The 27,889-nt window shown below is 35.6% G+C and overlaps 1 protein-coding gene across 5 annotated transcripts in view; it reads right to left on the reverse strand.

The window, feature by feature from the left end:
• LOC144957453 (uncharacterized) overlaps positions 1-27,889 on the reverse strand; it is a 64,535-nt gene that overhangs the window by 15,951 nt on the left and 20,695 nt on the right. For 2 of the 5 annotated variants that reach the window (XM_078888725.1, XM_078888726.1), the window contains 10 exons: positions 20,646-20,809; positions 19,980-20,071; positions 19,111-19,533; positions 15,668-15,716; positions 12,217-12,478; positions 11,004-11,144; positions 9,153-9,243; positions 6,883-6,990; positions 5,706-5,749; positions 2,909-3,777 (listed from right to left, as the gene is read on the reverse strand). In XM_078888725.1, coding sequence (XP_078744851.1) covers positions 2,909-3,777; positions 5,706-5,749; positions 6,883-6,990; positions 9,153-9,243; positions 11,004-11,144; positions 12,217-12,478; positions 15,668-15,716; positions 19,111-19,533; positions 19,980-20,071; positions 20,646-20,802 — 2,236 coding nt within the window. In that variant the 5' untranslated portion in view covers positions 20,803-20,809. The remainder of the gene's footprint in view (positions 1-2,908; positions 3,778-5,705; positions 5,750-6,882; positions 6,991-9,152; positions 9,244-11,003; positions 11,145-12,216; positions 12,479-15,667; positions 15,717-19,110; positions 19,534-19,979; positions 20,072-20,645; positions 20,810-27,889) is intronic. The other 3 variants (XM_078888729.1, XM_078888727.1, XM_078888728.1) reach the window with 3 other exon arrangements.

Here is a 27,889-nt window from a genome sequence, read left to right on the forward strand (position 1 = left end):
ACACAGAGAGCGAGTAAAAAAAAAATTTAATTACAGAATTCTGAAAATTTTCGGAAGAATCCCACCCCTGTTTAATTGATATACAAACTATAATTTTTCTGACCTAAAGGAAAAGAAAATATTTTGAACTAAAAGGCTATCAAAATGCTACTAGCTATAGACTACGGGTGAGACGCTAGCTTAAAACAATAACAATAATTTTTTAAAAAGAGTTGAATAATATAAAATTTCTCTACCAATTTGTGATTACAAATATTTTTCTTTCTTCGATCATTATTCGAGAATTGGAATATACATAATTGTGACCAACCATCTAAGTCCAATTTGCAAAACGGTTTTATATCGAGATGAATCGGATCCAAGAAAATGAACTTGGGCGAACAACAAAAAAATGGTAAGAAATTTAAACTTTGTGATTTTTTTTTTTTTTGCGCTGCAAGGAATTATATTCATTTCTGCTCCACAAGAAAGGGAAATTAACCCGAAGGTAATTTAGAATCAAAAAAAATTTTTTTAAATGGTAAGAAATTTAAATTTTGAATTCATTTCTCCTCCATAACAAAAGGGGGGTTAACTCCCAAGTTTTATATATTTGTGGCTATAAATTCAAGTTCCAACAACTAGTTCACCCCGACTTAATATCGATTTGAGATGATGAGTCACATTTATATGTTGATTAGAACAAAATACTCAAACCTGAAGTTAAAAGTTTAACTTTTTTTTTTTAACTGCAACCTATTCCCCCCCCCCCCCCCCCAAATTAATGTCATAAATCTGATTATTTTGTCTTTAATCAAAATCCTCGTCTATTTTCCATCTCGCCTGATATAATAATGGAAATTAATTGGGTGGCTGGGCCTGATAGACCTGGTGGAAAGTAATTTGTGTTTAACAAGCGTCCTATACAAAAGGTAACAAACAAGTGCTATTGTCCGGCTCCATGGGCATAATAACGGCTCTGAAGGAATAATTAATCAATAAACTCATTATCATTAACTTGTAAATTAGCACAGAAATCAATCACCTTCTATAATACTATAAAAGTGAGAAACTTAACTCACTCAATCCTAGAGATTTTTGCTACTTTTCAAATTTAGAAAAAATTTTTTTTAGTAAAAATGAGCATGTACATAGATGGTTTTATTCAACTACCATTAACATGTAAAAACTAAAAACATTAGGTTTGATACTACGCCTATAATTTGTCTCATAAAAATGTAATAAATAGGCATGGGGTAAAAGTAACCCGGGTGAACTACGGATATAGTCGGTGTTAGGGCTGAGTGAGTTAAAGAGTAAATAAAGGGAAAAAAATAATAAATAAAACTATAATAAACATCAACCACCCAAATGTGTATATAATATAATGTGCCTGCCTTGCCCGTTTTCGTGTTTGTGTAAATTAATCAAAAGAGATAATACAAGGGCAATTAATATTTTGGTGACTTAAAACTAACGAAAATTAAAACATGGAATTTCAAAATATTCATAGATATATAAAATAATAAAATATAATCCAAAAAAAAAAAAAAGAGAAAGAAAAAAAAAAGTGTGTTGGTTTAAATCGAAAATAGAAAAAGTGGAGCAATATTTGGTGAAATCTACAGAAATATAGAACAAGGAAAGTAACTAAATAAATAATTTTTTTTAAAAAGGGAGAAAAAAAAAAAGAAAAAAAAAGGAAAGAATGAAAGCAGAATACACACTAAAGCTCATGATAGTGTGTTTAATGAGAGATGTGTGTGTGTGTGTTATAATTTCAGGCAAAAGTGAGGAAGCAGAAACAGAAAAGAAAAAAATCAAAATGAACGTGATATATTATGTATATGATATGGCAGCAGCAGACATTTATAACAAGCTAGTCTCAAAAAGGCTGTAACATTCAAGGTCCTAATATTATTGTTTGATTTCATTTGTAAAGGGGTTTTCCTATCGGTGGTATTATATAAAACGAAATTTATTTTTTTTTAAATGTGAGCTTTAACGCTCTCCGTACCGATCATTTTCAATACTTTCACAAAAATGGCAGGCTTACTGAGTAGAAAAATGGATTTTTAAAACTCTAACAAGCTCTCTGCAAAACAACTTTATGTTCTGATTAATTCTTCAAATTGTGCGATGTACAAAATAAATCTGAATAAGAACAAATGTATATTGTGTCTTAACAGATGTGAGGATTTTGCTGTAGGTGGTAAGGAGAGGATTAATATAGCGCAATGGTGCTAAGAGCACTTTCCATAGGGACCCATCCGAATCTACTTACACTTATTGGAAGGTCTGATCACCCAATCCAATTATGGGTTCGCTTCAACATTGTTGTAATGGACCATATTTTGTGTTGGTTTTAGAGTATTTCCATTAACAACAATGGGACGGACCGTAACAAGTTGGGTTATAGGTAGGTACACATATATAATATATGTTTTAAGAAATTTGGACCTTATAGTTTGGAATATAACGATGCTTTCATTTTTATTTTTTTTAAAACTGTAATCCATTTAGAATTAAAGAGATATCTATAGTTGGCCCTTAATAGTTTTCTTCCTGACTCTAAAAGAATTCTTTAAAAATTTATTTTTGTTTTGTAAATTAAAAAAAAAAAACTTTTAACTTTTGAACCCTAATAAACTGAAAAAATCAAATATAAGGGAAACCAAAAAAAACAAAACAACCCTAAATAACAAAACAAAATAAAAACAAAAGCAAAAAAGCAAACAGCTGTCAAAAATAAACAATTAAAATTATATAAATAAATTTGAAAAAAAAAAATATTGAGAAAATAGAATGAAATAAAAAAATAAAAATTAATAAATGTCAAAAAGAATGAAGCTAAGGATGATTAAAGAGTGAGCTAAGAAATGGATACAGATGTGCTACAGCTACATGGTTTGGGTCAGGGCTCGCTCACCAGCCATTAAACCACTAGCGCTAAGGAGATTGATGGCCGTAGTAGGTGAAGGTCGATGGTGAGGTGGATGGGGGTGGTGGTGGTATTGAAAGACCTGCGGTTGTGGTTGTTGTTGTTGTTGTTGTTGCAATTGCTGTTGAAGTTGTGGTTGCGGATTGTGAGGATGATGATGTTGAGAAGACAGTTCACCGACTACTTGGGTTGCTGCAATATTCATGGACGGTAACGAGACAGGCACCCCTGAAAAATCGATGACATTAGCACCACCACTGACAACCCCACCACCACCATCACCACCACCAACGACTACTGCTGCCCCAGCACCACCAACGCTAGTGCTAGTTAAATTAGGTAAATTATCACCGGTCGGGGAGGAGGAGGAGGAAGAGGATAACAAAGACGGATGTTGTTGCTGCTGTTGCTGCTGCTGCCCTGAAAAATCATCGGGTAAATTATGCCCTGACGACAGACTTGTAGGAAGAGTAGCATTAGTAGGAAGAAGATGATGTTGTTGGTGGTGGTGGTGAAGGTGATGATGATGTCCACCCGCAGGGAAAGAAGCTGATTGAAGTGGGAGTGGTGGTGTTGACTCGTGTTGTTGTTGTTGTTGATGATGTAACAATTCCACATCTTCCAGTGGTTGTGCCTGAGGATTCGTACCATATCCAGATGAATCTGTGCTGCTCCATAGTGGACGTGAGAAAGCGTAGTGTTGGTGGAGGGGATGGGGATGAGTTGTGCTAAGCTGCTGCTGCTGTTGTTGTTGCTGCTGTCTGGCATCCCGCATGCTGTCCAGACTTCGTTGTTGGCTCATTGGTGGGTGGTGATGGTGGTGATGTTGGAACGATGGGTGTTGGAGGAAGTTACAACTGTCAAAAAGGAAAACAAAACAATTTTCAATAATTACAAATCTAAACGTGAAAAATCATAGCGATATAATACGAGTGATGAACAAAATGAACAGAATACCAAACACAGAATATTTCGGGCTCAATATCCTTCTCCAGCCAATATCAAAAATAATAACAAACCATAATTTATATAAAGATACCAAAGTAAAATTTGTTGCACAGGAATTTCAGGGGAATTTAGAGGCTGAAACAGGAATTTCTGCATTTCGAAATTCAATCTATTTAGGATATAATTCTCACATGTAAACAGAATGTTTACAACCACCTTTCCTTCCTTTTTAAAATTTTAAACAAAACTGAAAAACAGAACAATGCCTCATGAAATTATGCGAATAGCAGTGATGGTTGCAGTGGTGATGATGGTGACATGGTAGATGTGAAGACATTGTGGAAAAGGTGAGACTTTCTTTAAAACCATAACGCCGCACTGAAATTTGACAGAAGTTCCCATAACCTGGAATTTTAGCTCTTGACTGGAAATTTTTTTTCCTGGTGAAATTGGGAGTTTTGGCATCTCTGTTTTTTATACTTTAAATCCATTTTTCTGTTTCTTGCTCATCTTAAAATAATACCAAAGTGAAAGAGGGATCAAAACTTTATCGCTGTCGTCCTTGACTTTCAACTATGATAAATGTGACCCACCGTCTCAAAATCAAAATGGTGTTATGTTGAGATAAACTGGATGCTCGAAATAAAATATTTAGCCACAAATATGAAAATTTGATAAATAGTAGTAGTTCTTGCATTACAAAAACATTTGAACTTCCTATTTCTCATCATTGTATGTCTAAATCCACTTTTAGGGGTCCTATTTTCATCCTGACATAATATTGTTTACAGAGGGTCACAAATTAATATCTAATTTTGAATGGCTCTTAAACACTAAAGAGTCTCAAGACATTAACAACAAAATCTCCCCATCTCATCTGTATGAGCTGCACATCTGTTTACAATATGAAGTATGAAGAGCATAACGAGTCACATTTTCAAATTAAAATACAGAATTTGAAGATTTGAGCCTTTTGACCTTTTTTATATAGCGCAATATCCACTAAATGTGCTCAAAGCGCTTTACAAGGGGTCCCTGGCCAACAGCAACACTTAATATGTAGGACAAGACAAACGCCTGTTAGGCGATATCACAATCTTTTTCGGACAGAGACAACACTGTTAATGGCCAGCTACTCATTTTTAACACCTGAGTAAGGTTAGAGAATGTGAGTACAGAGCCTTTTCCAAGGAATCAACTATGCACTGAGTGAGGCTCAAACCCCGGACCTTCCGATCTGAAAGCGAGTGTCATACCACTAGACCACATAGTCGCACGATCACAAGATTAATGTTTTAGCCTTATTCCAAACAAAAGAAAAGAGCACTCATACCAGGAGTCCTACAGACACGAGTTAATGCTCGTCCCCAAATCGTTTTTTTCCTAGCACCATCCGAATATGGAATTCTCTGCCCGAAAATATTAAAAACAATAAATGGCCAAATTGAATTTGACAGAGAAATCGATAAAAAAATAAAAATGAAGACTTAGGAACGTCCATTTGTTCTCATCACACTCATTGTTGCTATTATCTTTGATGCATGAAGTTGCGACTAATAACCAGACAAGACAAGATAGATAAATTCTATCATACATTCTCCGAATGATAATCTAAATTATATACATATGTCCCCCCCATCTTATCCATATATAGGAAAGTGACTGTCGGTTTTTCCCCCTGTGCTCTTCATATATATACCGCAGTTGTTTTACAAAACACAGTATATGCAATGGTAACCAAATAGCACATAGTGTGTTCTTCAATAAAACGGCATATTTCTTTCCAAAAGTAATTCTTTTTCAAAATTCAAAATGACCAAACACACACACGGCTTACCTCGATATACTAGTGTTTTGGCCTTCTTTGCTAGCCAACGGACTCTGGAAAAAGGGGGGAAAAAAGAAGAAAAAAACAAAGTCAAAACATAAAAACAAGATTTAAACTTGTGATCAAAGGGAATGAAAAAAATAAGTGCTACTCATTTATTTTTTGTAAAAGGAATTTCTCCATTTCATTCATCGTTATTAGCAATGCAGTCCTACCGGTTAGTGTCACAATAACCGCTTTAGAACTATTTTTGTTTTGTTTGTTTGTTGCTTTAGGTCTCTTCCAACACAATTGAGGTTATATGAGAGACCGCTGAAACAAAAAAAAAAAACAAGCAATCTAACAAAAATAGTACAAATGTAAATCAAAATCATAACCTAAAGATATCATAAGCTAAATTATAAATAACCAAGAACAAACAGGCAGAAGATTTACAGAAAAAAAATATATCCCCTGTCAAAAATACAATCACAAACCAAAGAAGCAGGATAGGCTAGTAAAGAGAAGAAGAAACGACATCACTATCGGATCGTACACTCATGCGAACATCATAGGTATATGATTCAAGGGTGATGCTCTCATCCAACTACCCGCCTTTAGAACTATTAAAGAAAGAGATAAAGAAAAGGATTAAGGTATGAAAAAAAGAATTCGAAAGAGAGTTTTTAAAAAAATCAGTAAAGAAGTAAGTTATCGATTTCATTATCAACAAGCATCTTTAACTACCTATAACATTTCAAAGAACAGATACACATTTTTCTGCTTGAATACAAACGTATATCGAATTTCATATTCTTTGATCATTATCAATCTTACTATGCTAAAAACAATATTTAAAATTGGCTTTAAAAAACACCTACAAAACAAAACACAACAAAACAAAACAAAAAAACCCCCACAAAAACAAAACAAAGAGAAAAACCCCAAATCTAAACATACTCCAACTTCTTTAATTTCTCTTCCCCGATCTCATGATAATCAATAAGATCAATGCCAAATCAATTCCACTCTTGCATCGTCTTTCTTGTATATCTTTTTCTTGACCTCATAACAATCAAGCAACAACAATAACAACAATAAAAAAAAAACACACACTTACCTCTTCTTCTTTGAACATCAATTTCTTGACCTCATGACTATTAACAACAACAACAACAACAACAAAATTAACACAACTCCAAATTACCTCTTCTTCTTTGAATATCCTTTCCCTGACCTCGTGATAATTCTGTTGCCTTTCTTCTAAAGATTTGGCTCTGTTGGTTCCAAATTTATCTTTGGTAGTTAAACGTTTCTGTGTATTTATGTGTTTGTGTGGATGAGGGTGAATGAGGGAGAAAAAGAGAAGAAAATATGTACGTCCTATGAATAAAACGGTTAAAAATATTAATTCTTATATAGGCATATATTTTTTAAAATAATGAATAAATAAAAGTACAACTTTTACATTGTGCAATCAATATCCATCAAATCTGCTCAAAGCACTTTACAAAGTCTTCCAAGCCAACAGCAACATTTAACAAGTTGCTCAAGACACAACACACCTAATTTTTTTCTCCAGAAAGGTATTCCTTTTACACATGAGCACAGAGAGAGAGAGAATGGGAGTGAAGAGACTTTTCAAAAGACTCAACTTTTCATCCTCGACAGCAAGACTCGAACCAAGGAATACAGGTCTGGAGACAAGTGTCATAAATATTATATTTACATTATATCAAACCACACCTAAACATAAGCATTTTGGCTTGTGTCGTGCCTGTTCAGTAAATGTGAAAAATAACACAAACTGCAGCCCTGGATACTCAGACTCTGATCATGAGTTCCTAAAAAAGAGTTGTTGAAACGAAATTGACGTCACTCAGCTCTTTGTTATTGTTTATAGACAGTCATTTTGGTGATTACTTCTCCCTAAACTTGGAATTCCTGATATGACTTGGACTTTTAACTGACAACACTTCCCACAATCACCCCACTAAGTGAGAGACTACCTATCTGTCTTTACAGGCTTCCTGGCAAATCACATGGTCTCGGTCCTAGAACCGAGACTGAGTGTCTGTAATGACCGCTATTCAGTCTCAACACCAATCTGCACTACTTTCAAACATACAGTACACCCCAACATAAAACCCTCGGGAGGATATGGATCACAATTTAAAAAACAAAACAAACAAAAAAAAACAAAAAACAAAACAAACAACAACAAAAATAAAATTTCACAAGTTTCAAATACATCATAATGGCCAACGGCATCATCATCATCATTTACAGTAACCTTTTATTTATTCATTTTTGTTTATTTTCTTCTTCTTTCTTTTAATTCACTCAACCCTAGAGATTTTTGCTACTTTTCAAAACTGGAATAAAAATGTATTAAAAATGAGCATGAACATAGATAGTTTTATTCAACTGCCATTAACATGTAAAACTGATAAAAAACAATAGCTTTGATACATCGCCCATAATTTGTCAAATAAAATTGAAATAAATAGGCATGGTGTAAAAGTAACCCAGGTAAACTACAGATATAGCCGGTGTTAGGTTTGAGTGAGTTAACTCTGTAACTTCTATTTTGAAGATTCCACAGACCACATTATTTTTTTTTTCATTGGAGATGGGAGACTATTCTCAATGTCAATGATATGAAAGAGTACAAATGGGCATACTCTTGAGTGGGGAACCACAAACTTGGATGACTTCCTCTTATTACGTTGAATATCACAGAGGGTTGGTCTATGCAAAATATTACCACTTTTTCACGCTTTTCTTCTCTGTTGTATGTAGCAGTTCAAGACCTAAATCAGTTTCACGTTTTTTCTCTTTGATGTTTTGATTCATAACTTTCACTGCTCTTGTTTTGTATTCGTTTGATTTCTAGGATTTCTGATTTGTGGTGAGGGTCCCAGACAGAGTTGCTATATTCTAGTGTAGGTCTAACAAAGGATTTGTAGCAATTTTATTTCCCTACTGCTGTGGCATAAGTTATATGATGATGCTAGATTTATATTTTAAAGTAATTATGGTTTCAGACATGCCAAATTGAAAACTTCAAATTTAGTAATTTTTATGTCAATTTTTAGTAATTTGACAAGGAAATTTGTAATTTCTGAAATTGTGTACGAACAACCACAATATTATTATTATTATTATTATTATTATAGTAGTGGTAGTGGCAGTAGTAGTAGTAGTAGTAGTAGTAGTAGTAGTAGTAGTTGTAGTGGTAGTAGTTGTTGTTGTTCTTCTTCTTCTTAATATTATTATTATTTTTACTTAAGTATTACTAAGAATTAAAAATTCGTAAATTTCCAAATAAATTCGTATTTGGCAATGAAATTCGTCTAAAATTCATTAAATTACGAAAAATTCGTAATATTTGGCAGGTATGTGGTTTAATTTGTCATCTGAGTCGGTAAACTGCCTTAAATAAACATCTAATTGATTTAAATATTCTGTACTCACCACTTGTTGTTCATCCAAGCTGGACGGTTTCTTTAACAAAATCCTCTTCTCCTCTAGTGTGTTTGGAATATCGCACAGCTTGAGATCAGGTCTGGGAAAGAAGAAGAAAAAAAAATGTTCCATATCAAGATTTTGATTGATTTGGTCAATCTTTTTCATATAGTGTATGCATGTGTAAAATAACATGTGATGGAACCTCCTGTAACATCAAGTGTAATAATAATAATAATAATAATAATAATAATAATAATAATAATAATAATAATAATAATAATAATAATAATAATAATAATAATAATAATAATAATATATCTTTATTGTCCCCAAATAAGTGGCAATTTGTCATTTGGTTACACATTTGTAACAATACAATATTGACATAGACACACTCACACAAGATGCACACTAGTAACATAGTAGTTATCGTAAAAAAAAAAAAAAAAAAAAAAAAAAATTTAAAAAAAAAAAAAAAAAAAAACCCCAAAAAATCGGCATCAACACCATCATCATCATCATCAAACCACCTTTTAACATAACACCACGTACAGCTTTGTGAAAAGACAAAGGCATTTGATGTAACATCTTTAGACAATGAAGATGCTCATATACATGTTTAGTAATAACCGCTCCAACCGTGGCTGAGGGGTTTATTTGGATTCTGATATTTCCATGAAAACACACGTCACAAAAAGCCTGTCAATCTGCTCATTTTCATCTTAAAAACATTGGCAAAATCAGAAAATTGATCAGTACTAATTCTACAAGATATTTTTGAAACTATCAAATTGAGAAACTGATTTAAAAAAGAAAAAAAAAAAAAAAAAAAAAAAAATTAAAATTGAGAGAAACTGTGTAAGATAAATATATGAACAGTGTGTACGGAAGGTGTCAGACAAAGCAAGAAAGAAAGATACAATGGAAAAAGAATCCCCAAGAAAGAAAAATACAAGGAAAAAAACAATCCCCAAGAAAGAAAAATACAAGGAAAAAAAGAATCCCCAAGAAAGAAAAATACAAGGAAAAAAACAATCCCCAAGAAAGAAAAATACAAGGAAAAAAACAATCCCCAAGAAAGAAAAATACAAGGAAAAAAAGAATCCCCAAGAAAGAAAAATACAAGGAAAAAAACAATCCCCAAGAAAGAAAAATACAAGGAAAAAAACAATCCCCAAGAAAGAAAAATACAAGGAAAAAAACATTCCAAGAAAGAAAAATACAAGGAAAAAAAAACATCCCACGAAAGAAAAATACAAGGGAAAAAAGAATCCCCAAGAAAGAAAAATACAAGGAAAAAAACAATCCCCAAGAAAGAAAAATACAAGGAAAAAAACAATCCCCAAGAAAGAAAAATACAAGGAAAAAAACAATCCCCAAGAAAGAAAAATACAAGGAAAAAAACAATCCCCAAGAAAGAAAAATACAAGGAAAAAAACAATCCCCAAGAAAGAAAAATACAAGGAAAAAAAACATTCCAAGAAAGAAAAATACAAGGAAAAAAAAACATCCCACGAAAGAAAAATACAAGGGAAAAAACATCCCAAGAAATAAAAATACAAGGAAAAAAACATCCCAAGAAAGAAAAATACTCGTACAAGAGAAAAAACATCCAAATAATCTGTCTTCCTCCAACCTCAGACCTTATGACGTGCTTACATTACACCACAGAGGATTCACAGTGTAAAATGCGTACCATTGTGAAGAATATAGGAATTAAAATTGTCCAACTATCAGGGACCACCCACTGTGGGAGGTCAGGAACCCCACCCAGAAAAATAACCAAGATTTCATCTCAAAATTGAAGACAATTAAAAAAAACAAAAAAATCCCCCAAAAAACAAGAAAACAACTCACATCCTAGTCTTAGCAGTCCTCGTGACAATAATACATTTCCCCGACTGGTCCACATTGTGGTCCAATCCATAGTAAGCAGCCACTCGATGGGCCACCATCCTGTCATAGGGATTCATTTCGTTCATCTTGTGAGACTGAGACCTGATGATGAGGATGAGGAAGAAAAAACAAATGAAAACATTTCCATCACTGACCATTTTTTGTTTTAAAAAAAAAAGCTCTTTTTCCCTAATAAAAGAAAATGATATAAATTAATTATTTGAAATCAAAACAAAAGAAAACTTTAATTGTATTCAACTGTAAGGTCTGAAAATGTTGACAACACATTTGACCAATGAAAAAATAAATATACATTTAACCATTGGCCAATATTTTGCTCTATTTTAACGAAAATTAAATCTAAAGCTGAAGGGAGGAAAAAATCTGAAATAGGCAAAGTGTACCCCCCCCCCCCCCCCTCCCCCTCCCCCTCCTAAAAAAACCCAGTGCATTCTTATCATGATTATTTGGAATATCTCATACAAATTTTGGATAAGCTGTGTTTTACAACTATCATTTTCTTTCTATTTGATGGAGATCTGAGGGGTCTTTCTGGATTCCGTTTTATGGGAAATTCTCGCCCATGACCGATTTTTAAAAAATGCTGCCAACCTATAATAGCTATATATTAGGATTACAATTTTTTTTAAAAATTGAGCTTTTATATAGCGCAATGTCCAATAACCTTGCCAAAGCGCTTTACAAGGGGTCCCTGGCCAACAGGAACATTTAACATGTAGGACAGGACATGACGCCTTTTAGGCGATATTACAATTTTTTTTCATACAGAGACAACGCTGTTAACGGTTAGGTAGGTACTCATTTTACACCTGAGTACAACGAGAATGTGATTAAAGAGCATTCTCAACTATGCGCCGCTGAGCAAGACTCGAACCCAGGTCCTTCCGATCCGAAAGCGAGCGTCACACCGCTAGACCACATAGCCACACATTAACCTGTTCAAAGATCAGTACTTTGACTTTACGATTCTTCTTACCATCAGTCTCGATACATTGAAATAAGGACACAATAACAGAAAATCAATCAATATTTGGAGGATCATTTTTCTAACCAAAACTTTAAATATATGTTTTTCCAGAGTATACGATACGATTACTTACGTATATGATACGATTACTTACATATATGATACGTACATGATACAATTACTTACGCCTGATCTCCGATAAAAGCTATCATTTCCCTCTCCACTGCCAGAAGCATTTTCTTATCTTTAGCCGATTTACGTAAGGTGGACTTGAAGAAACAGATGAGGTCCGTGCCGGTGGAGTCGGTGTAAGCCGAGGGCATCGTCGAATTCGACGATGGCGACGATGAGTCGGTCGGTACCACGGCTGTAGCTGAGGATGATGATGGTGATGAGGATGATGATGATAATGTTGCTGTTGCAATGCCTGCATTGTCTTCACTGGGGTCTGTGAAATAGGAATGGGCTTCCATTGGACTGTGGTTTGGTTTTCTCTCTACTAAGAATCAATCATGCACATATTATGTTTGTTTTTAAGGGTTTTACAGCGCTTGCAACACATTAAGGTCATATCAGCGCTAGTAAAAAGGAAGAAAATGGGATAGGAAAAAGTTTTAGAATTACAATTAAAGTACCCAAGAAACGGGAAGACAAAGTTCATATAGGGAGCAGATGTTGATTCCAAGAGCACACTATCAGTGTACTTAGTTTGAAATCACCTAAATGTCTCATCCTGACACAAGCCCAGGTCCCCTAAGAGGAACACACTCAAATAATATATTATATATTTAAAACAAAAATAATACAATGCATAACAGAGAGATGATTTACCAAAAAACAAAAAAAACAAAAAAATCATCTCCCAAAACTATAACTATACATTTGACTGTTTCCCTCTCAGCTAGGGTATCCGGTCAGGGCCAGGACAAAAACAAGTAATCTCCCAAGACAAAGACAGAAAGCATGTTGGAAAACAGATAAGGGGATAGAAGACACAGTATGTACCTCCCTGCCCACTATGGGAGGTCAGGAACCCCACCCAGCATGCACATTGCAGTGATATATTTGATATAAATATCATCATTTAATCTACTGTCGAAAATATGAGACTTAAGCTCGGTTTTAATAGTTCAATCATTATTCACAGTGGACCATACTCCTTTTCACCAGTTAACCGAGTGCGAGGCTCGAACCCAGGACCTTCCGATCCGAAAGCGAGTGCCATACCACAAGACCACATAGCCACACAATAACGATAACTTTCCCAATGAAAGGGCCTGTATTTAAAAAAATTTGACCAGAGAACTTGTCCAAAATATCGATTGATTTAAAAAAGACGATCATCTTAGGTTATTTAAATCAATCCATAGTTGAAGGACGAGTTTTCTGGACAAATTTTTAAAATATGCAGTTAACTGGTTACTGTTAGTAATTTATCTATAATTCTATATTTCAGACCATTTTAGTTTAAAACTCAAGTCAGTATATTGGTCACCCTGACGAAATACAGATATGATATAATTGTTTAATGTCCCGAGTCAATCGGATACAGAAGAATACCGAAGAAAAGTCGTGATGACACACCTACTTTTCTGGTTCCAAAAACCTTGGAAGTGTGTATGTAACCAGACCTCTGCCGTCTTAAGGAAAAAGACTATGTTTACTTGTGTAATGAGAGGCCACATACGGTCTTTTTCCTTAAGACTGTAGACCTGTAGAGGACTAGTAATGAATAATAACTTTTTCAGGTTCCAAAATCATTGGAAGTGTGTATGTAACCAGACCTCTGCCGTCTTAAGGAAAAAGACTATGTTTACTTGTGTAATGAGAGGCCACATACGGTCTTTTTCCTTAAGACTGTAGACCTCTAGAGGACTAGTAATGAATAATAACTTTTTCAGGTTCCAAAATCATTGGAAGTGTGTATGTAACCAGACCTCTGCCGTCTTAAGGAAAAAGACTATGTTTACTTGTGTAATGAGAGGCCACATACGGTCTTTTTCCTTAAGACTGTAGACCTGTAGAGGACTAGTAATGAATAATAACTTTTTCAGGTTACAAAATCATTGGAAGTGTGTATGTAACCAGACCTCTGCCATCTTAAGGAAAAAGACTATGTTTACTTGTGTAATGAGAGGCCACATACGGTCTTTTTCCTTAAGACTGTAGACCTGTAGAGGACTAGTAATGAATAATAACTTTTTCAGGTATCAAAATCATTGGAAGTGTGTATGTAACCAGACCTCTGCCGTCTTAAGGAAAAAGACTATGTTTACTTGTGTAATGAGAGGCCACATACGGTCTTTTTCCTTAAGACTGCAGACCTGTAGAGGACTAGTAATGAATAATAACTTTTTCAGGTTCCAAAATCATTGGAAGTGTGTATATAACCGGTCCTTTCGTAGGACTAATGAGGAATAGTTTACAAATTGAATCATGATAAGGTGGCTTTGATATTTTAGTAGCAGGATGGTGAGGATGGATGAGCTTTATTGACGACCATTATATATTTAGACCTGAATAAACCAAAAGAATAATTACACGAGGTTTGTATTCAGTCCTCCATAGGACTGGTTTTACACTTCCAATGAGACAGGAACCAGTTTTTTTTTTTTTTTGTTTTTTTTACATCAAACTTTTGTTCTCTATTTACTTAAATTCAGAATGATAATATAAAAGTTTTGTATTTTACACTCTTTGAAACAATCTTTATTGTTCCCAATGAAAGTTATTACCTTGGCCTAAGTCTCATATATTATTCTTGAATTTGAGTTCAATTTCAATCTAAATCACCCAGATATCATAGCATTTTGAATTGATGGGTCACACATTGTATTATTACTTGTTTTGTTCATAAGAATTTTGTTTTATTTTTTTTTTTTACGATAAAAAACAAAAAATTATTCCCAAAATAATTGTAAAAATAAAGAACTTATATTCATAGCATGGGAAAATTTGACTTCAGGGAACTATTCTAAAATAGCCCAGGCATCCGTCACGGTATACTATCCCAAAATGAAACAACCCCCCTCACGCCCCCAAAAAAAAATAAAACAATGAAAAAACTGAACTAAAGACCAATGATAAGACACTAAAGACGACAGAATTTCAGATGACAGGATAGTGTTGTTAGGCGAATCAACAATAGTTTGTCTATTAAAGACTTGAGCTTTTATATAGCATAATATCCACTCAATATGCTCAATATGCCCCACAGCAACATGTAACATGTAGAATGAGACACGACACCTGTTAGGCGATATTACAATTTTTTATCAGACAGAGACATTGCTGTTAAAGGCCAGGCACTCGTATCATAACCCAGTACGGAGAGAGAATGTGAGTAAAGAGCCTTTTCCAAGGACTCAACTATGCATCGAGTGAGGCTCGAACCCAGAACCTTCTGAACCGGAAGCGAGTGTCATACCACAAGACCGCATCTATTCAACTCGACAGGACAGCACCATCCTCTCATCTCACTGTCGTCTTTGGTGCCTTATGTATCAAGTATAACAAAACCAAAAGCAAGTAAAGAGATACTATGAGATAATTATTAACAATCTGGGATGTGGGAAATGCAATGCATGACATATTTCTAAGCATATTTTAAAACCATGTAATAAATAAAATGTCTTACCTCTGGATAAAACATCACAGCTATCATCTAAGGTACCTCTCCCTGAATCCTAAAAGACAAAAATAAAAATGGAGTTTTTAAATAAAGGAGGATAAACATTTATATACATGTATGAAGCACTGAGCTAATATAAATATAACTAGGACAACTTTTAAAAAATCCAACAATATCTGAATGTTTCAGGCTTGGAGGGGGTCCCAACAGCTCAGTTGGTAGAGCACTCGCTTCAAATGCAAAGGGACAGAGTTTGATAACGTGTGAAGTCAATATTATTTCATTTTTTCTGACCCCCCCCCCCCCTGTTCACCAAACCGTGATTGGGTTGCAGGGTCTGGCAGGGAAAGTAGTTTGCGATAAGACTAGTGTACTATCCAAAGGGTAGCAAAAAATGGCTATTGTATGAATCAGAGGAAATCCATCGGCACTGAGCAATACTATACAAATATACCATAATCAACAATTACATGTGAAAACTTACCTTACCCGGGTTCCATCTCTTTCCAGAGGTCGGATGTCATGGCTTTCCATCCTTCACGGTCCATTGCAGCCTCGTTACAGTCTGCCATGCGCCGTCCTGTAGCTTCCTTGATGCCATCTGTCCAGGATTTCCTTTGTCTTCCTCTGCCTCTCTTTCCTTCAATTCTTCCCTCCATTATCCTTTTTTCGAGACTATCATGTCTTCGCATATGTCCAAAATATGACAGCTTTTTGTGCTTCACAGTCAAAAGAAGTTCTTTTTGTTTTTGGCCCATTAGGTCGAGGACTTCGATGTTTGTTTTTCTTGCTGTCCAAGGTATTTTCAGTATTCTCCTGTACGTCCACATCTCAAAAGCTTCAATACGTTGTTCTGTCTGTGCGGTTAGTGTCCACGTTTCACAACCATAAAAGAAAATGGACCACACATAGCATTTGGTGCATCTCATTCGTGTTCTGATGGAGATATTTGTGTTGTTGAGGATTGCCTTTAGTTTCATGAACGCATTTTTGGCCAGCATTATTCGTCTCCTGATCTCTTTGTCAGACTTTGCATCGGATGTTACCAACTGCCCCAAGTACGTGAACTCCTTTACTTGTTCCACTGGACACTCTTCTATTTCTATATCTATGTCTATGGGCTCTTTCTTTTTTTTTATCACCATTGTTTTTGTCTTCTTCGCATTCATGAACAGCCCCTTTTCTTTACTCTCTTCGTTCACTTTTGAAATTAGCTTCTGTAGGTCTTCCTTACTTTCCGCCAACAGGACAGTATCGTCAGCGTAACGTAAATTGTTGATGTTGTGGCCACCAACCTTCAACCCTTGTGCTGTTTCTACTTGCCGAAATATAGACTCTGTGTATAAATTAAACAAGCAAGGAGACATAACACATCCCTGGCGCACTCCTTTCTTGATTTCAATTGCATCTGTTGCATCTGCCTGCACTTTTATCTGAGCCTTTTGCTGCCAGTACAGATTAGCGATTAGAGCCACATCATTCTCTTCCACACCTATTGCCACAAGGTCCTGGATAAGTTTCTGATGACTAACAGAATCAAATGCCTTTGAGTAGTCGATAAAACAGGCATATATGTCTTTTTGGACCTCTAAGTATTTTTCTGACAGGATTTTTAAGTCGAAAATTGCCTCCCTGGTGCCACTGTTCTTTTTGAATCCAGTTTGCTGTTCTGAAATCTCACGATCTACTTTTGACGAGATTCTTTTCAGGATTATTGTCAGGAGGAGTTTCAGTAGATGGCACATAAGACTGATTGTTCTGTAGTCCGAACACTCAATTGCACCCGCTTTCTTGGGTAGCAGTATGAAGATAGAAGTGCGAAGGTCTTCTGGGATGTGCGTTGACTCGTATATTTCATTCATAAGGTCCGTTATCACATCAACACCAAATTCACCCAGTGCTTGCAGCATTTCTGTTGACACCCCATCTATTCCATTTGCCTTCCCTGTTTTCATGCAGTATAGGGCTTTCTCTACTTCTGATCTTAGGATTGTGGGTCCCCGTAGAAAGGACTGTATATGGTTGTCACCTCTGTCCGCATTGAATAGCTCCTCCACGTATTCTTTCCATCTATTGGCGATTTCTTCCACCTCAAAGAGGAGTCTACCTGATTTATCTTTGATGCAACCACCAGATTGAGCGTTTTTATATGTGAATTTCTTGATTTCAGCAAACATTGGTCCAGGGTTTCTCTCATGTGATAGCTTCTCAATACGGTGGCACTTTTCATCAAGCCAGTCTTCTTTAGCCTGGATACACTTTTTCTTTACTGATTTGTCCAGTTCATTGTACCTAGGGGTGCCCTTTGAATGTTTCCGTTCTCTCATAAGATTCAAAATCTCATTCGTCATCCATTCTTTCTTTGCCTCTTTAGATTTTTTGTTTAGCATTTTCTCGTTTGTAGTTGTTATTGCACCTTTAAGAGAGGACCATTGTTTATCAATTTCACTCTTATACGTTTCTTCTGTTTCTTTATTTGTGTCTTCTTGTTCTTCCATAAGACAAAAATACGTATTTTCTACTTCTACAGCATATTTCGCTCTTAGCTCCTCGTTTCTAAGTTCAGCTAGGTCGTACTTTATGTGTACGTCCCTTTTCTGTTTGGGAATTTTTAATTTAACTTTTATTTTCACCATGATGGGAACATGGTCCGATCCAATGTCAGCACCCGGGAAAGTTTTACATTGGGTCACACAGTTTTTGAATCTGGTTTTTGAATCTGGTGAAAACATTAATCACTAAATCACTAAGAAAAACCAAAATCAAGGAAAACCAGAATGTTAGAAATCCTGTCAGAATTTATTTAATTCAAACCCTAGAAGAAAATCTCCAAGGAAAAGAAAAACGAGTTGGCAGCTGTGTGTCATACCCCAAGACTACAAAGTGGTTTGTTTGTTTTGTTTTTAAGGGTTTTTACGGTGCTTGCAGCACATTAAGGTCATATCAGCGCCAGTAAAAAGGAAGAAAATTGGTTAGCAAAAAGTTCCAGAATTACAATTAAAGCACTTAAGAAAAGGTAAGGCAGGGGAGAATTAGTTCAAATAGGAAACAGATGTAGATTCTAAGAGTACACTATCAAAGTACTTAGTTTGAGATCACCTAAAAGTCTCACCCACACACAAGCACAGGCCCCTACAAAGAGAAATACACTCAAATGTTTACAAATCATATATAATACATAAACAAAACATAATACAGTGCATAACAGAGAAATGATTTACAAGGAAAAAAATATCATCCCCCAAAACTATCTATACAATTGACTGTTTCATTCCCCTCTCAGCAAGGGCATCCGGCCAGGGCCAAGACAAAACCAAGTAATCTCATTCCAAGACAAAGACAGAAAGCAAGTTGGAAAACAGATATAGGGGGATAGAAGACACAGAAGTACCTCCCTGCCCACTATGGGAGGTAAGGAACCCCGCCAAGGACTACAAAGTGACACTTACATTCGAGACTGTGTGTGATCCTCGAAGAAATTCCTTAGCTTGATGTGCAGCTGATGTTCCTTTAGCCCTTCCAATGTCTGTAGAGGCGACAGGCATCGTTGCATCAGGTGGGATGGACAGGGCGCTGATCGTAGTAGTGGTGCCGCCATTCGGGAGGGGGTGAGTCGAGGTGGTCACGAGGGGAGGGGAGGTGGTGGAGATGGAAGGGATGTTACTGTTCCCACCACCACCACTGCTGATGATGGTGGTGGTGGTCGTGGTGGTTGTAGTCGGGGTGAAGAGTGGAGATGCTGTCGATGATGATGGTGGAGGTGGTGATGATGAGGAGACATGGCGTACTTGAAATGATTCGGGCGGTGGGGAGGTACCCTCAAAGGCTTGAGTTCGAGTGAGAGTAGGTTTACGTAGAAGGGTGGCTGGGGGCTGGGTAGAGTCAAAAGGTAAAGAAAACAATTCATAATGATTATCTTTTTAACAATTAATAATGATTATCTTTATAACAATTAATGATTATCTTTTTAACAATTAATAATAATTATCTTTTTTAAAAAACAAAACAAAAGAAGAGACGAAAACAAAACAAAAGAAGAGAAGAAAACAAAACAATACAACTCAACGTGACAAAAAAATAAAACATAACACAAATGACTCAAAATGGAAATAAACTACCTGTAAACAAAGGAAACCCAAATTTTCAAATCACATTTGCCTAACTGAAAACATATAAATGTAATCAACAATGAAAGGAAAAAAAATAATTTTATTGAGGTTTTATACGGTGCAATATTCACTAAACAATAATAATAATAATAGTAATAATAAAATCATTAAAAAAAAATTTTTTTTTTTAAATGAACATATATGCCAACCTGTTTTGGGGCAGGAGTCGTTGTGGAATCTTCAGGTGATGCTTCTGATGATGAGCTACTAGTGGCTGGGACTACCTTGGGAGTTGGTATATCTGATGGATGGAAGAAATGAATGATAAGAAATCTAAAGGAGGAAAAAAAAATGCCAACTTAAAACTAAAATGTTAATTCTTTATTTTTCCTTAAATCTTTCAGCGCCATTGGCTGCACTGTGCGGCCAGAGCAGAATCTGTTCTACTGGCCAATTGAAGCACGGTGCGGCCAGCCTTGAAAGGCAAAATCAATAATGTAATCCAATCCTACTTTCTACAAAATTCTATAAATTGAACTAATGCAATCATTTCTTTCATCAGAACATTCAATTGGCCCTAGGTGGCGTATTTTAGCTGAGATTTTGCGCCGAATTCGAATGTCGATTTGTCTTATTTAGTGGCGTTGTTAACGCCACTACCACATTATCTCATTCGTCTGTAGTGTTTCATAAGGGAAACCTGAAACGTCCATTTTATCTGTTTTCGTAATTAAATTGAAACTTACATTCAATTTCACATTGTTACCTAAAAAAAATAAAAGACAAACCAACAATAACAAATAATCTCTGCACAATTTCTGATATCATCCGATGATGATGATGATGACGACGATGTCAGTAACAAAACCACTTACTACCGAGATTCTTGCACAGCACGCCAGAGGCATAACCAGTGGCTATGGTGGTTGTGGCTGTGGGAGGAGGTGGTGTTGATATGCTGCCCTCTTCGCTGTCATCGTCCACCTCCGTCTGTTTGTGAAGCTTGGCTGATCTGCGATCTCCTTCTGACATAGCTGACCTGAAGATGAATAAGATAAAGAAATATTATCCATCTATATTTGAATCTTCTGTTAATGTCCACCTTCACTCATGAATATTTTGACAGATGTAACTTCCTGCAGTAAATTGCTCCAATCTGTGATGGTTCTGGGGTAAAATGAGAATTTTCTGAGGTCTTTGGTGGATGCTAGGGGAATGAAACTGTCCATGTGGGAAGTCCTAGATGTTTGCGCAGGATTTGAAATAGCAACCTTTATCTTAAACATCGTGGTCAGACGTGTTGCTTTCTTTCAAGTTTGGAGTGACTTCCATTCTAGTTAATCAAACATGCTGCTCACACTTGATAATTTCTCATAATTTCCCATAACAAAAGGAGCAGCTTATCTCTTATAATTCTTCTTCTTCTTCAAGTACCAAGTCTGTGCCAGACATCGGTGATCATGGTACACCATTCATCTCTCTGATCAGATAACCTCAGAAAACTAATTCTTCTCTTTCTTTGTCACCCAGCTGTTCAAACTATTCAAATATGTTTTTCTTGGTCTACCTTTACTCTTTTTACCTTCTATCTTTCCTGTGAGAGCAAGATGTTCAATACATTTATGTCGATTTAGGTGCCCTAAAAATTGCATTTGTCTTTTTCTTATTGTACGAATTCATAACCTTTTAGTTTCAGCTTGCTCTAATATTTCTTCATTAGTTTTCTTCTCTGTCCATGAGATTCTTAACATCCTTCTAAGAAACCACATTTCTCTTATAATAAGCTTGACAAAATTTTACAAATAAATGAATAACATTAAAAAAAAGAAGATAATTAACTCTGTCTTTATGGACCATTTTCAGAACTTTCCCCAAAATGTCATGCCAACCCAATACTAAATTGATTTTAAAAACTCAATCGTCAAAGCATAACTAGTCCTTCAGAGCCCATGGAGCCGGAGTTTATCCCGGTTTCTAGAACGTGAAACGGACAATAGCAATTCCTTGCTACCCTTTGGATAGGACGCTAGTCTATCCCAATTACCTTCCACCAGATCTAACAGACCCAGCTACCCAATCACAGGGGGGTCAGAAAAAAATCTCAATTTACACCCGGGATCGATTTCGGTCTGTTTTATTGCGAAGCGAGTGCTCTACCAACTGAGCTAGTATTTAGCATGCTAAAATGAGTAAACTGGGTGTAAAATGAGTACATGGCCGTTAACAGCATGGTCTCTGTCTGAAACAATTGTAATATCGCCTGACAGGTGTCATGTCCCGTGCACGTTTAGCGGATATTGCACTATATCAAAGCTCAATTTTTAACACAATCCAATCTCAATGGATAAATGAAGTGAGCAAATCGGGGATTAAAAACATCCTTCCAAGGAAAAAGATATCAAAATGACAAAAGCAGTATTTGACTTCGGAACCTCCCGGATGAGAGAACAAATAAATAATTAAATGAACAAATGAATAAATAACAAATAAATATATAGATAGTGTATAGATGAAAACTCATGACATGAACTTAATTGCTAACATTTACACATGGAATACTCAAGAAAAAATATTAAAAATAAATCAAATAAAGAGAAAGTAAGTGAGCTTCAAAGTAAATATTTTTTTTTAATCTCTCATCTCCCCCCCCCCCCCCCCCCCCCCCCCCCCAATAAATCTCTTTCAAATACATGATCATAAAAATATTATACCTTAGGAGTAGAATTCGATTTGCCTTCATTGTTATTGCAATGATTTATAGTTGTCAATACTGGTGATATTTGTTTATGGATGGAACAAAATTGACGCCACTCAGCTCTTTGTTATTGTTTGTGGACAACCATTTTAATGATTAGTTCTCACTAAATTGTATCAAATCAGACTATAAACGTTAAAGGTTACACATGTTGGCATGATATATCCGTTTGGCAGATGTCGTGATTATTTTAGCTAAACACATAGGGCCGATAACAAAATGAATCCTGATTATGGATTTAAGAAAATAAATAAAACAGTAGCACAAAACACAAGTCGTGCACCAAATGAATAAACATACAAGCAGTTATGAATCCTTTTTCCAATATTATTGCGGGGTTCTGGCTTATTTTTTTTTTCATGTGGTTTTTGCCTTTTTTTTTTTTTTTCAAATGAGTACTTCATATTCCCTCAAGTCATTTTATCATTTTAAAAATTCACTATTAGACACCATCTTACCCTTTAAAAACGCCATCATATTTCAAGGTACCAATGCAAAAATAAAATAAAATTTTAAATAAAATAAAAGCGAGTGACACATTAAGGAGCAGGCACTGGTGTAAGATAAAAATATGGAAAAGTAAGCATGAATCATTTTTAATTTTTTTCCCTTAAAATAAATCTTTCTTAGTTCGACACTGTTTCATACACACTTTTTCAGGTATTCAAAAAAAAAAAAAAAAAAACAACACCCAGAAAAAATAGGGGGAAGTAGTAAAAAATTAACAAAAAAGAAATAAATGACACTGTTATTACTATTATATTATTATTATTATTATTATTATTATTATTATTATTATATAATAATAATTAATAAGAAAAGAAGAAAAAAAAGAAGAAGAAGAAGAAGAAGAAGAAGAAGAAGAAGAAGAAGAAGAAGAAGAAGAAGAAGAAGAAGAAGGAGGAGGAGGAATAAATGAAAATAATTAAATATATAAATAAATAAAACAAATAAACGAAACACACACACACACACACACACACACACACACATACACACACGTTTACCAACTGACAACCAAATAACACAGTCTTTAATCTATTCACTAACAAAAACGTCCCCTCACTTATTATCATTCACTAGTATTATTTTATTAAACTGTGCACTGCAACAAGAATTATTTTAAAAAAAAAATAAAACGGAAGGGGATAAAAATATTTTTTTTAAATGCCCAACTAATTTAAATAAATTCTTAATTTCGAGCTTAATTAATTATGAAATACACGTACAACTACACACACAGTAAAGTATTGCTGAATACAACCGTGGCCTTCGTAAAGTTATGGCCTGACACTGACCAAAAACTGACGTCAAAATGCCAGTCTTTTGCCACAAAAGAAAACAAATCGTGAGTTGTATTCAGTAGTTCAACCAATGAAATAACTTGTTTCCTTGAGCTCTACTAACGACACAACTCACTAGGCGGTGCAAAAAACAAAACAAACAATGACGTCAAACTGTCAGTCCTTTTGGATTTCAGTGTCAGGCTTTTACATGACGATGGCTACGATACAACTCGGTAGGCACACAATGTGATGATATCAGATAAAGCCAACCCCAATAATATTATCATTATTATCTAACCTATTCCAACTATGAAATCGGATCGGTAAAACCGCTAGATGACGACAACAGAGCGAGTGAGTATCGCCGGCGGCCACCAATGATGCTAGTCATTATGACGAAAGTTGGAGTCACAGTACAGTACAACTGTGTCAGAGCTACCAGATATTTTTCAAAAAAAAAAATAAAATAAAATAAATTTTAAAATAAATAAATAAATACATAAAGTCATTGAAAAAAATGATAAAAGTTCTGGAAATGCCATCGCTTTTTATCCCGTATGCCATGATGTTCTTTGATTTAATAAAACTATCACCTCGACTTGTTTCCTGGGTGAAAATGAAATACAAACAAGTGTATATTTTATGAAATGTTGTGTTAATTCGTATATATATATGAGACAGGTGGCATTGGGTGATTTGAAGAAAATGCCAAACCCAGGCCAAGTATTAGTCCCAGCTAAGTGGCCAATAAAAAAATTAAATAACGTTTGATTCTTTCGGTCTTTTTCCCGGGGTGGGGGGAAGAGAGATTTCATAATTATTTTTATAAAAATAATTTTTTCTCTTAATTTGGAAATAAAAACGCCAAATTGGCAACACTGCTGTGTTTCCATGAGCGCGCGTGCATGTGTGACGGTGAGTGAGCAGGCAAGGCATTGCGCAACGATTATCGTGCTCATGACAAAATCCTTGGGAACGACGTTTATCATTATAAATAATATACACTGTGTTTGTAAAAATCTGTGTGATTCTTCCAGACGACAGCAGCGGCGGCCAACAACAGTTAGACAGTAAACAAACTGGTATTTAAAATAAATTTGGCCAGAAAACTAACTCGTCCTTCAAATAATGATCGATTTAAACGGCCAGACCATCGATGTCTTTAATCAAGTCCCAGGTTAGAGAATCCCCCCCCCCCCCCCCAAGACGAGGGTTAATTAAATCGATAGATATTTGAAGGACGAGTTTCTGGCCAAATTTTAAAATACGAGTTTTTCCCGAGTGATTGTGTTCCAAACGTCCCTGTCTGTGTTACCACCGTCACTGTGATATAACATAAGGCGTTTCTCTCTCTCTCTCTCTCTCTCTCTCTCTCTCTCTCTCTCTCTCTCTCACACACACACACACACACTCTCTCTCTCCCTTCTCTCTCGCTCTTCTTACAACCTCTTTCCCTCTCGTTCTCCTTACCCCCCCCCCCCCCTTTCTCTCTCTCTCTCTCTCTCTCTCTCTCTCTCTCTCTCTCTCTCTCTCTTTGTCAGAGCTACCGGGAAGTACTTCCGCGTCCGATCAAACAATGCAATAAAAATAGAAACAGGATTTATCATCAAAGTGAATCGACTACTAACCACCACTACTTGAGTTCAGCAACTAAATATATTTTTGGAAAATTAGGACAAAAATAGAAAGGATCCAATTCAATAGTCTGATGTCACGTCCGCCCAGCAACGAGCAGCTAGGTTCTAAACAAAGAAAATCGGTACTTTTAATATTTCATGCTGGCTAGAACTTTTTCACATGTCATTTGATCAGAATGTATAAAATAAAGTCGAAACATGGTCAGATTTATGTTTTCTCCTCTAGATACACATTTATACTCGATGGAGAAGAATTTCATAAGGGCGACCGCCATTGTTCCGATAGTTTAGAACCAGTTACTAAGTTGCTATGCGTCATTACGAGGAAAGTGACGTCACGACTGTTGAACCCTATTTACTTATACACTTATATCAGTTACTCAGTATGTTGTGATTCACTTTCTTTAATATATCAATTATGACTGAACGCCTGAAATCCGCATTACGCCACGATGAGTCGGATGCATAAAAGTGAGAAAAAAAAATAAAATGACACATCCCAGTTTTGTTTGTCTTTCCTTTTAAGGGTTGTACGGCGCTTGCGACACATTTAGACCTAGGTCATTTCAGCAACAATATAAAAAAGAAGAAAATGAGATAGTCAAAGATACTAGATTTGCAATTTCAAAGCACAAGCACAAAAAAAAAAGTAACACAAAGGGGAAGGCTGGAATAGGGAACAGATGTAAATTCCAAGAGCACACTATCTGTATATTTAGTCTGAGATCACCTTAAAGTCTTAACCAGATACAAACACTGCTACCCACTAAGAGTAAGAGGAATACACTAAAATGTTTACAAACCGATATATTTTCATAACAAAATAATAAATGCAATAGTACACAACAGAAAGATGGTTTACAAGGGGAAAAAAATATCATCTCTCAAAACGAAAACCATATATTGTATAACTGTTTTCCTTCCACTCAAGGACTCCGGCCAGGGCCGGGACAAAACCAAGTAATTCCATTCCAAGACAAAGACAGAAAGCAGAAACCAGATACAAGGAGATAGAAGACACAGCGTGACCTCCCGCCCACTATGGGAGGTCAAGAACCCAACTCAGGCACATCACAGTGATGTGATGTAAACAAAACAAAAGTCACGTAAAGAAATTATGGCTATCTATTGATGCTATGCGTTTAGACAAAAAAATAATAACTACAATATTCCGCAAGTCGGATATGACGTACCAACACACAAAACTGAAATATGTAACCTAAAACGTTTATAGTCTGATTGTTAGAATTTAGTGAGAACTGCTCATAGTGGAGTCTTTGGAAAAGGTCCTAAACTCACATTCTCTCACTCAGGTGTAAAATGAGTAGCTCACCGTTAAATGCGTTGTCTCTGTCGGGTAAAGAATTATAATATCGCGTCATCTCTCTGGTAACAAATTAATCAGCTTGAACCAGAATCCACCCCCCCCCCCCCCCCACACACACACACATCCTCGCAAGTTACAAAAGCCAGTACGCTAACGCTAACCATCATGCAACCAAAATAGTAGTTCACAATCTATTAAAAAAAAAAAAACAAAAAAAAAACCCACGTAGACGATTCATCTCATTTCGCCAAAATCAAAAGAGACCCAGCAATCCATAATTTGACCTCTCTGGGAAACAACTTAATCAGCATGAGCCAGAATCCAACCCCACATCCTCGTAATTTACGAAAGCCAGTAACGCTAACCATAACGACACGTCGCCCACGCGGAAGACTCATCTCATTTCGCCTTTACTTTCTCGCCAAAATCAAAAGAGACCCAGTCAGAACCTATCTAGGAAGAAATTAACCAGCATGAGCCAGAATCCAACAGGAGCCGTTCGTTATGTGATTGCTCACGGAAACAAGTGGTCCCATTGGTTGAACTACTGAATACAACTCACGATTTGTTTTCTTTTGTGGCCAAAGCCTGGCATTTTGACGTAATTTTTTGGTCAGTGTCAGCGGAGCCATCGTTATGTTATAGCCTGATACTGAAATCCAAAAAGACTGGCATTTTGATGTCATTATTTGTTTTTTTGCACCGCCTAGTGAGTTGTGAGTAGTGCTCATGGAAACAAGTCGTCCCATTGGTTGAACTTCTGAATACAACTCACGATTTTTTTATTGTTTTGGGGGGTTTTTTTTTTTTGGTTTTTTTTTTTTTTTTTGTGGCCAAAGACTGGCCTTTTGATGTCATTTTTTGATCAGTGTCAGGCTATTGATAGTATGCGCTTGGCTAAGAAGCTCATAACATTGCTATCCGGAAGTATAACGGACCAACACACAAAACTGTGTGTATCCATTTACGTTTATAGTCAGGTTAATATAGTTCAGTGAGCATTACTCATAAAGGCGGATGGCAAAAAAAATAAATAACAAAGACCTATGTAACGTCATCTTCGAACTATCTATAAGATCGTATGAAGTTGATGTCACTCAGGTCTTTGTTATTG

Source organism: Berghia stephanieae, chromosome 12 (assembly GCF_034508935.2).
Source record: "Berghia stephanieae isolate SIO BIC M18660-M18661 chromosome 12, UCSD_Bste_1.3, whole genome shotgun sequence".
Lineage (NCBI taxonomy): Eukaryota > Metazoa > Mollusca > Gastropoda > Nudibranchia > Aeolidiidae > Berghia > Berghia stephanieae.